General features: G+C 41.1%; 1 protein-coding gene across 2 annotated transcripts in view; it reads left to right on the forward strand.

Annotated features, from left to right (window-relative positions):
• The window catches only part of LOC107374653 (oocyte zinc finger protein XlCOF6), a 27847-nt gene extending 16938 nt beyond the window's left edge, over window positions 1–10909 (forward strand). For both annotated transcript variants that reach the window (XM_070548478.1, XM_070548479.1), the window contains one exon: window positions 2956–10909. In XM_070548478.1, the coding sequence (XP_070404579.1) occupies window positions 2956–4598 (1643 nt within the window). In that variant the 3' untranslated portion in view covers window positions 4599–10909. The remainder of the gene's footprint in view (window positions 1–2955) is intronic.
• The last annotated feature ends 531 nt before the right edge of the window (window positions 10910–11440 follow it).

Below are 11440 nucleotides of genomic sequence, written 5' to 3' on the forward strand. Positions count from 1 at the left end.
GGTCGGGACATAGAAGGGGGTGAGCGGCTAAATACGTTTGGGAACCACTGATTTAGATAATAACACATTTTAGAAGTTTTTCAATCAGCTTTTAGAACAAAGCATAGTACTGAAACTTATGAGAGTGGTCAATGATATTTACAAATATACTGATGTGGGTGACAGTCTTTTTATCACTCTTAGATCTGACCGCTGCTTTTGATACTCTTGATCATGTTATACTTCTCAATCGACTGGAGAAGTTTTTTGGTCTCTCTGGTAGGACTGCTCGATTATGGCAAAAATAATAATCACGATTGTTGTGACTGAAATTGTGATCTCAATTATTTAAGACGATTTTTCAAATTATGTTGATTTTATTTGTTTTTATTCAGTCATAAAATTGCTCAGGGCACAATCAGGACAAAATAAATAAGAAACAAGATGATCACTAAAATAACTCCTGATTCCCAGTATAAAAAGACCAATATACTTATAGCTCATAGTCTATGACCCAAGGACTATAGACCTTGGTTTAACTCATTTAAGTCTAACCAGTACAGACCCAAATACCAATATCTTGCAAATACTGACAGCAAGAATTATACAGTGGCATTTATAACAAATAAATGCAAATAAATTGATGTTCACAAAATGTTGCATAACATTTATTGAGTAGTGTCAAGGTGCTGTAGGAGCGTGCACTAGCACCGTGTCCTCAGAGAGATTATTTATCAGCGTGAGGAACTTATTTCAACCTTATTTAGAAACTATTTATTTACAAGTCCATCAGTTAATGTAATAATTGTCCCAGCCACAGCTGCACCCCCCACCCCCAACCCGGTCTCACAGCAATCGGGGCAAGCTGCACGTGTGTTTAGCACGCCGCACGCGCACATTTAGCCGTTTTTAGCGGCTCAGGAGCCCGCAGGTGCGGTGTGTGTGTCACTCACTCTGGTTAATCCAACAGGGAGCTGGCTCCGAGAGCCGTTTCTTTAGCGACGGACACATCACTACATCATTCCCTTTCCTAATGTCCTGAAGAACTGTCCGGAGCGCAGGCGGAGTGTTAAGCTAACCTGCAGGAAACGTCAACGACAGTTATCCAGAAAGTAGCTAAGGGTTACCAGAGATGTTTCTGAGGTGTTTGCTAGGTACTTTTAAGATTTAAAACGTCAAGAAGGGGGTCTGAAAAGCTGTTAGAAATAGCGTCAAAGTCGCTAAGTTGGCAACACTGTGGGAGGAGCACTTAATTTGCAACTCAGGGCAACGCAAGTGGGAGGAGCAAATAATTGGCTTGTTTTGTTTGTATAATCGTTCAAAACTCAGATCGTAATTGTGATTAAAATTTGATTAATTGAGCAGCCCTACTCTCTGGTTCAGCGCTCTTCTGGATGAGTTCCTACCTGTCTGACAGGTATGTTACTGTTAAGATTGGTAGCTTCTGCTCAAGTGATGCTCCCCTGAAATATGGGGTACCACAGGGCTCTGTACTTGGTCCTCTGCTTTTCAATTTATAGTTGCTCCCTCTTGAGGCCATCTTTAGGAAATATGAGCTTGGCTTTCATCTTTATGCTGATGACTGTCAGGTCTATGCTCCTGTTGAAGCTAAGGATTTAGCTCTGAGTTGTCTTTGTGAGGTTAATGATTGTGGATGGGTTGTAATTTTCTCCAGATTAATGAGTCTAAGACTGAGTTGATTATGTTTGCACCAAGTGGTGCTCCTGTAGTTACTCAGTCTCATACGATGCAAAGGATGTTGTGTCTAATTTGGGTGTTAAGATGAATTCTCAGCTTAAATTTGATGTTCAAGTCAATAATGTGGTTCAAGTATGCTTTTTTCACCTAAAGAATCTTTATAAGTCCTTTTTGATGAGGAATCATTTTGAGGAGCTTATTCATGCATTTAATGCATTTTGTTTAGACTACTGCAATAGTCTTTACTTGGGTGTTGATCATGGATGTATTGCTAGGCTGCAGCTAGTTCAAAATGCTGCAGCCCATCTTTAGACTGGCACTTGTCGATTTGATCATATCACTCCAGCCTCTCTGCATTGGATCCCAGTTCAGTTCTGTGTTGAATTTAAGAATTTGGTTCTGGCCTACAAATGTTTAAATGGCCTTGCTCCTAGCTCTTTATCTGGAATTCTAGTGCCATATGTCCCATCTTGTGGATTAAGGTCAGCTGACCTAGTGAGCAGAACTAACTGTCATCACAAGCTGCTGATCTGGCAGCATGATGCTCATTATTATTTTATGGGTTACAGATGAGTGTTGATGCTCTGTGTTTTTATTTCTGCAGCGTGCCTTACAATCTCACCTCACTCCACCCACAGTTTCTTCTTATAACACGTATTACATTACTGTTTTGACGCATTTTAACGAGCTTCCTCCTCGCCGTGATTTCGTTGTAGGAAACAAACTTTACAGCACTCTCACGGAGTAAACGTTCGGCGCTGTTATGGCTGCTCTCGCGGTCTGCCTGTATCTGTCCTGTCTATATGTGTGTGTGTAATCTTGGTCAAGCTGTACTGTGGAGTCAAGTTCCTATGCTCTGGAGTGCTGGCAATAAAATTCTTTCTGATTCTGATTCAGATATGTTTGTTTACATTTTTGCCACTGCGCGTCTACAGTGTTAGGGAAAGGAAGGGAGGGGCCGACACGATGCTGCTGTCAGGGTATCTCTAGGCTCCACAGTAGCAGCGACGGACGGCTGGTTTGACCGGCTCTGAGAGGCGTTAATCAGAATTTGCAGATAGCATTTTTTTCCTTCTACAAATCGCATAGTGTTGTCTGAACTTAAAAGCAACTCATTAGATTCATAGTTATTTGTTAAAGTAATGCATTACCATAAATAGTAATGTGTTTACCAACATTGGTTATGAATATTACTGATTACAAAAACACCCCTAGGTATTTTGTCTTCTCTTTTACTGAATATTTTTCCTTTGTATATTTCTGCTTGTTTCACTGCAGTTTCAAGGAAGAGAGAAGAGACGGATGAGAAACCTCTGCTCTTACATTTCCACAACCATCCAATGAAAGACGGAGGTGTCCCAACCAGTAGCTTGGCTGGGCAAATGACAGCAAAAGTTGGTGGAGGAGCAGAAACTAGCAAAAACCTAGATCTGGACCCTAATGAAAAGACATTTGATTCTTCAGAGATTGAAGTTAGTGGAGAAGATGAAGATGATTTGAATCTAGACTCTGAGCATTCAGACTCTGGGCCTGAAACTGGAAGCGGAGACCATGGCTGTAATGAGAACAAGTCTTCGGAGTCAGATATTAAGACAGTCAGCAAATCTTTTAGCTGCCCTGTGTGTGGTATATGGTTCCTCCACAAGTGGTCTCTTCAGGAACATGTGAGAGTGACAAGTCATTCAGCAGTAAAGTCTTCAGAGTGTTCGGTTAATACAAAATGTGTGAAAGAGAAGCAACATGGAGGCTCATGCAGAGAAGTCCAGAAACAACCGAAATCATTTAGTTGTGATGATTGTGGGAAAAGATTTAGCCAAATGTCTAGTTTAACTCGTCATATGAAAGGCCACACCGGGGAGAAGCCTTTTGTCTGTGAGCTTTGTGGACACAGATGTACCCAAAAGGCAAGTTTAAAAAGACACATGAAAGTCCACACAGGAGAGAAGCCTTTTGCCTGTGAGCTCTGTGGACAAAGATTTAGCCATAAAAATAATTTAAACACACACATGAGAGTCCACACAGGAGAGAAGCCTTTTGCCTGTGAGCTCTGTGGATACAGATGTACCCAAAAGGTAAGTTTAAACACACACATGAAAGTCCACACAGGAGAGAAGCCTTTTGCCTGTGAGCTCTGTGGATACAGATGTACCCAAAAGGCAAGTTTAAACACACACTTGAAAGTCCACACAGGAGAGAAGCCTTTTGCCTGTGAGCTCTGTGGACAAAGATTTAGCCAGAAAAATAATTTAAATGACCACATGAGAGTCCACACAGGAGAGAAGCCTTTTGCCTGTGAAATCTGTGGACAAAGATTTATCCAGAAAAATAATTTAAACACACACATGAAAGTCCACACAGGAGAGAAGCCTTTTGCCTGTGAGCTCTGTGGATACAGATGTAACAAAAAGTCACATTTAAACGATCACATGAAAGTCCACACAGGAGAGAAGCCTTTTGCTTGTGAGCTCTGTGGATACAGATGCACCAAAACGTCACAATTAAACACACACATGAGAGTCCACACAGGAGAGAAGCCTTTTGCCTGTGAGCTCTGTGGATACAGATGTACCCAAAAGGCAAGTTTAAATGATCACATGAGAGTCCACACAGGAGCGAAGCCTTTTGCCTGTGAGCTCTGTGGATACAGATGCACCCAAAAGGCAAGTTTAAACACACACATGAAAGTCCACACAGGAGCGAAGCCTTTTGCCTGTGAGCTCTGTGGACAAAGATTTAGCCGTAAAAATAATTTAAACTGTCACATGAAAGTCCACACAGGGGAGAAGGCTTTTGCCTGTGAGCTCTGTGGACAAAGATTTAGCCGTAAAAATAGTTTAAACTGTCACATGAGAGTCCACACAGGAGAGAAGTCTTTGCCTGTGAGCTGTGTGGACAAAGATTTAGCCGAAAGACAAATTTAAAGAGGCATACGAGCATCCACACAAGGCTTGAGGGATTTATTGAACAACAGTACTTCCAAATGTACTATTTAGTTTTTTTACAACCTTAAAGGGACTTTACGGAGTTTTGAATTTTTATGCTCGCGATTGCCCCCTCAGGCTCGTGCACGAGGCGCGCATGCTGTACGTGCACACTCCTTAACAAAAATAACAGCTGAGACAGTCCCGTGTGTGTGTGTGGCCCGGAGGACAGAGGACAGGAGAACGCGCAGCTAATTAATTAAATAATTTGGTTCTGTACCTTTCTCTTCAGCGCAGCCAACAAAGATTTAAGATGGGTCAGTCCTCCTGCATGCTCTTGAAAAATTGTTCCAAAGTGAATGTTGAACCCACATCTTTTTTATCTGTGAATGCAATGCTGTTCGGCGAGTCTCAAATAAAAATTTGGGCGTCCTACTGTAAAAAAATATGCCATTAGTGTAAAAACGAAACTAAATAAACTATGTTCACATCCAGAATCGAACCCGAATCTTCAGCACGGGAGTCCGACGTTTTACTAGGTGAGCTAAGCGCCAGTGATGTTTATTGTATCTGTAACATTTATATCCTTGATAATAGCTGAAACAATGTTCAAAGAACGGTTCAGAGCGAAAATGGCTATTTTGTTGCTAATTTGCAGGAAATATTTAGAAGAAAGTTAGAAAGCCTTAGCGACGGAGAAATTCATCAAGAAACTGTCTGAGACCACCTAGCCGTTAAGAGGGTAATGTAATTTTCAATCTTTGGGTTCGCCGTTTTTTGACTGTTGGCTGTGTGTGTGAACTTATATATGAACATTAAGCTTCCTACCAGATTGAAAAGGATATGTACAGAACTTTGCCGATCGGTTTATTGTTAAAGGACCCCTGCGCGGGAGCAGGAGAGCTATACAAAAAGGAAGAATTACAATATGCTGATTAGCTTAGCTTATCAGAGGGGATGTTGTTGTCTTTTGCAACAACTATTATCATTTCCATGTTTTATTTTATTTTCTCTTCCATTTTTATGTGCTGCGTCTGTGTACATGTGGTTTTTGTGGAGCGTTCTGCTTATTTGCTATTTGTACCTTTGTATGAGGGCTGTTTATTTCATGAACGGTCATGCTGAGTTCTAATGATTCATCCGCACACAGCGGCACATTAAGATTTGTTAGTTGGAATGTTAAAGGGTTAAATTCTCCTGTGAAACGGAGATAGGTTGTCAATCACTTAAATTTTTTAAATACCAGAATTGCATTTATACAAGAAACTCACTTAAAACGGACAGATCACCTAAAACTGCGTTGTGGGTGGGTGGGGCAAACTTTCCACTCTTCATTTAATGGAAAGGCTTGAGGAGTAGCCATCTTAATCCACAAAAATATCCCTCAAGCAGTCACGGAGGTGGTGTCAGACCCCAATGGGCGTTATGTTATTGTTGTGGGTATAATAGAAGGAAATAAAGTAGTTCTAGCTAATGTGTATGGACCGTATTAGGATAATGTGGACTTTTTAAAGAAACTTTTCTTCTCACTTCCCAACTTGAACAGTGGCCAGCTTATCATGGGCGGTGATTTTAACTGCTGTCTTAACCCAGCATTGTATCGCAGCTCAGTTAAACCAAGTCCTATATCTAAATCAGCAAAAGCAATACAAACATTTATGCAGCAATATGGAGTTCTGGATGTCTTAACGTCATCTGAATTCTGCCACAAATAATTTTCTTTATTTTCTCATGTACATGGAACCTTTTCACGAATTGACCTCTTTCTGGTAGATAAAAAACCTCTCTCCTCAGTTAACCATTGTGATTATGCCACTATAGTGATATCGGATCACGCTCCAGTTATTTTGGACATGTCATTTCCGGATACTCCAATAATGCGCTTCCCCTGGCATTTCAATCCTTCGCTACTTAATAATTCAGACTTTGTTGAATATATAAATCAGAGTATTGATTTTTATATCTCTACCAATGTAACTCCAGATGTGATGGCAGCAACGATATAGGAAGCTTGTAAAGCCTTCCTACGGGGGAAGATAATTGCGTACACAGCTTATAAAAATAAGATACCGTAATTTCCAGACCATAGAGCGCACCTCAATATAAGCCGCACCAGCAAAAAATAAAAAGGTTTTCCACACGCCACACTCAAATTCAAGCCGCGGGGCAGCAGCCACATGCAGGTCTCTGGCGCACAGCGCATGTATGGCCGTAACATAAGATAATTAGACAGAAAGACGCTACACGGAAGTTTTTCGTTGTTTTAATTCATTAAAAATAATTTTAAACACGGGTGAACGTGCCTGCAAGTTTAGAAAAGAAAACAGCACTGATAGCATTCATATTTCTGGATGGTTATAAAATAAAAACAGCACTGACACGTTATTACCGGTAATTTGCATCATGTTTAGAAGAAAAGAGCAGCGCTGACACAGCATTAATAAGCCCTGGATGATTAGAAAATAAAAACAGCACACAGAACATGCCTGGTTAGTAAATAAAACACACTTGCCTACCAGAAAAGTCACTCGCTCTCATCTTCCTCTTGCGCACTAAAGCCATTTAAGTCCTCTTCTTCAGTGTCGGAGTTGAACAGCCTCAGAAGAGCTTCGTCACATACTTTTTCTGTGGCGATGTCAGATGTTCGTGTTGCTGTCATCATACCAGGGTGAAGCTGGCTTGAATGAGTTCTTCCCGCTGCCGTCTCCAGCGCCGAACCATGGATTCATTCATGCCAAGCTTACGTGTGGCAGCACTGTTTCCCTCCTTTATTGCCAGATTGATGGCCTTCAACTTAAATGCGGCATCATATGAACTCATACGTGTTTCCATGATAAGGGGGTGTGTATTTGAAAAAAATCCTTCATCGTGCCGGCTGCTTGCATGTGCTAAATTAAAATGAGCACTTTCTTTGATTTCCACTTTTGACCTGTTTCACTTTCTGCTAAAGCGCCCCCTGGCAGGTGAAGGAAAACCTTCAGTAAAGCCGCCCCTCATTATAAGCCGCATGGTTCAAAGCGTGGGAAAAAAGTAGCGGCTTATAGTCCGGAAAATATGGTAGTCTCCTGGAGGAGGCAGGCTCTTTATGACACTATATCAGAGCTGCAAATTAAGTGTGAAGAGTCCCCTTCGGCTGATCTGGTGAAAGAGCTTCTAATAAAGAACTCTGGATTCGATTATATGGCCACTGATGAGGCTGTCCAGTTAATCACCAGGACCAAGCATAGTTATTACGAGTTTGGGGATAAGCCAGCTAAAGTCCTTGCCCACTGTATCCGCCAGTCCTCTACTGGGCAGTGTATCTCCAAGGTCTCTGGAATTGATGGGTTTTCCGCTGACTCCCAGAGAATTAATGATCGATTTAGAGACTTTTATTAGTCTCTTTATACGTCTGATAATTTGCCTGGTGACGCACATTTTGATGACTTTTTCAATGGACTGATGATCACGACAGTTGCCCCAGATATTGCGGTGCACCTAGATAAACCATTTATTGCTGGTGAAATTAAAACTGCAATTATGTCCATGCAAAGTGGAAGGTGTCCAGGGTCCAATGGTTTTCCATCGGAATTTTATAAGGCTTTTATTGACAAATTATCCCCCCTCATGCTTGCCATTTTTAAAGAGGCATCTGAATCTGGAATCCTACCGCTTACCCTACGACAAGCTACAATTTCCTTAATTCCAAAAAAAGGTAAGGACCCTCGATTCTGTAGAAACTACCGCCCTATTTCTTTACTGTGTGCAGATGTTAAATTCTGGGCCAAAATGTTGGTGAGACGCTTGGAATTGGTGATACCTTCAATTATTAATCCAGAACAAACAGGTTTCGTCAGGACCAGACATCCATACCATAAAGTGAGGCGCTTACTTAATATTCTGTATTCCCTTTCATCATCTGACACTCCGGAACTGGTCATATCTATGGATGCTGAAAAGGCTTTCGACCGGGTGGTGTGGCCCTATTTATATTATACCCTAAAACGTTTTGGTTTTGGTCCCTCCCTTATCTCTTGGACTAAACTATTGTATACCTCACCATTGGCACAAGTTCGTTCCAATAATTATTACTCAAAGCCTTTCTCCCTAGGTCACGGGACTCGCCAGGGGTGCCCGCTCTCCATCTTTGTAATGGCAATAGAACCATTGGCGGCAGCCCTTAGGGCGAGTGCCATGCAAGGCATTCAACGGGGCGGCTGTGACAACAGAGTGTCGTTGTATGCGGATGATCTATTGATTTTTATGTCGGACCCAGATAAGTCCATGTCTAATTCTATCTTTGCTGAGGGACTTTAGACAGATGTCCGGATATAAGCTTAACTTTGATAAAAGTGAAATCCTTCCGGTTAACTCAGCTGCGACGGCATACCCACTTTCTAGTCTCCCCTTTAAGGCTGTCTCGCAACATTTTAAATTTCTGGGTATCCATGTAACCAAGGACTTCTCAAAACTTTTTTAAACTAACTTTGACCCTCTGTTGGAACAGTTGGCTCAAGACTTGCAGCTCTGGTCTATGCTGCCTCTTTCTTTAGCAGGAAGGATTAGCTGTATTAAAATGAACTTCTTGCCAAGATGCCTGTATCTCTTTCAATGCATCCCGGTGTTCATTCCAAAAAGTTTTTTTCAGACTCTTGACAGTTCTATTTCGCAGTTCTTATGGAACAAAAAACCTCCCAGAATGTGCAAGAGCCTTCTACAGAAAAGTAAGGACGTGGGGGGCCTTGCCCTTCCAAATTTTCAGTATTATTATTGGGCTGTTAATTTTCACACAATGCTATTTTGGTGTGAAACTAAATCTACAGAGCCAATTTGGCTGCGAATGGAGGAGGCCACATCTGACTCTGCCTCTTTGCTCTCTCTTCTGTGTCTCCCTTCAAATGTTAGCCCGCATTTGTACACTAGTAATACTATAGTTAAAACTGTCTTAAGATTTGGTCTCTAATGAGGTGTCATTAAAATCCAGGGTATACCTTTGCACTCACCGTTTGACCAGAATCCGCTTTTTCCTCCTAGGATTCACTGGTCCAGAAGCAGGTTGGCTCAAATATTTCCAGGTACAGACTCCAACTGTGTAAAATGCAATCAGGGTCCAACTAATCTTACCCATATATTTTTAACTTGCACTGCCTTGTCAAAATTCTGGGACTCTATTTTTAATTCACTCTCACTTATTGTGTCTTGGAGAGTTCCACGATCCCCACTGACGGCTTTATTTGGGGTGTTACCTGCTGGGCACTCCTTGCCTTCTCACTTTGTTGATCTGGTTGCCTTTCTTACGCTATTGGCAAGGAGAGTTATCCTGATGAGTTGGAAAGACCCTCATCCACCGACCTACTCCCGCTGGATTAAAGATGCCCTCTATTTTATGAAACTAGAGAAAATAAGGTTCATTCTGAGGGGCTCAGAAACTGACTTTGCCAAAATTTGGAGGCTGTTCCAAGACCATATGACATCTGTGACACTCGATATGGACACTTAACCTCGGCCTTGTAGAGCTACCGCCGGCATAGCCACACGTTGGTTGTCTATTTGTTACTACAGCGCATAAGTGGGTTTTTTTTCTTTCTTTCTTTTATTTTTCCTTCTTTTATTTTATTTTAGTGTGTTGGTATGTGGATGTGATGTAACTGTGGAAAAAGTTACAAATAAATCATATCCAAAAAAAAAAGAAAAGTCTGTTTTTGGCCCTTGGGCCGCCTCTTCTTTTGATTTTCATTTTCAAATCTCCTTTGTTTTTTAAATTCAGACCGTAACCAAACATTTGAGATGTTCATTCATGAATTCTGAATACAACAAAATATTACCTAAAGATTAAGAAAAAACTTTTATACCCTCCTGTATTTAAGAAACAGACAACAGGCACATGATGGTTGTAGTACATAACCCACTGCAATTTAGAGCTGTTAGATACCGGTGGCGTCTGCTTTAAACAATTTATCTGTATATAAAATAATAGCATACAATGTTGTAATAACTGCAGCTTAAAAAGAATGTGTCTTTATTCATTTGGAGCCAGTAAGAAGAAATCCACCTTAAAGGCTGTGGAGAGACAGCTGGGACTGTTGTCAAGAAGTCATAAATTACAAGGCGGCTCTGTGGAGACTCCATTCTCCTACAATAGCATTTTGCTATTCTAAGCAGGCTTAGGAATGTGCCTGTACCAGAGTTTTTAGGGATGCTGTTGTAGAGTTATAAGCAGTGGACAGATGCCGGAAAGACGGAACCACTTTTGGGCTGCATGGTTCTCCACCGGTGTACCGATGCTTGTATTAACATGTACTAGATTGTAATAAACCGGTTATCTTTTTTAACTCAAACTTTGTCATGATTGAGTCACTCCAAGAAACAGGACAGCTCAGCATGAAAATTAACCACATTCCCTTTATTTCTGATGACACAACTAAGTACAGATGGTGGACAATTAAACACAGACACGTAGCACTTCTGCATGCATTCTGTATTCAGTGTGAATGAGGCTTCACGCCCTCTCTCAGTAGCGCAGCATCGTGCGGTTGTCCTGTTCTGATTTTTTCATGTAGTTGTGGCTTAGGCATTTTTTGCCATTATCACTGATAAAAGCTGTGGGATTATTCTTTTGTGAATTAATTAGGCAATACAGATCACAGTCCATTGTTTTTGTTGTGTTTTGATTTTGAAGTAAGGTTCAGCAAATGCTGTCGAATCACTGATAGCAATCAACTGGGAAATGAAATATGAACTGTTTCCAAGTACCGCTATAATGTGCTTGCATACCACTAGGCAGAAGAAAAAAATATTTGTATATAGCGTCTCTCAAGATAAGCTCACAAGGTGCTTTATAAGAACAACAAAACTAAAAAAAA

This window comes from Nothobranchius furzeri, chromosome 2 (genome assembly GCF_043380555.1).
Source record: "Nothobranchius furzeri strain GRZ-AD chromosome 2, NfurGRZ-RIMD1, whole genome shotgun sequence".
Taxonomy (NCBI): Eukaryota; Metazoa; Chordata; class Actinopteri; order Cyprinodontiformes; family Nothobranchiidae; genus Nothobranchius; species Nothobranchius furzeri.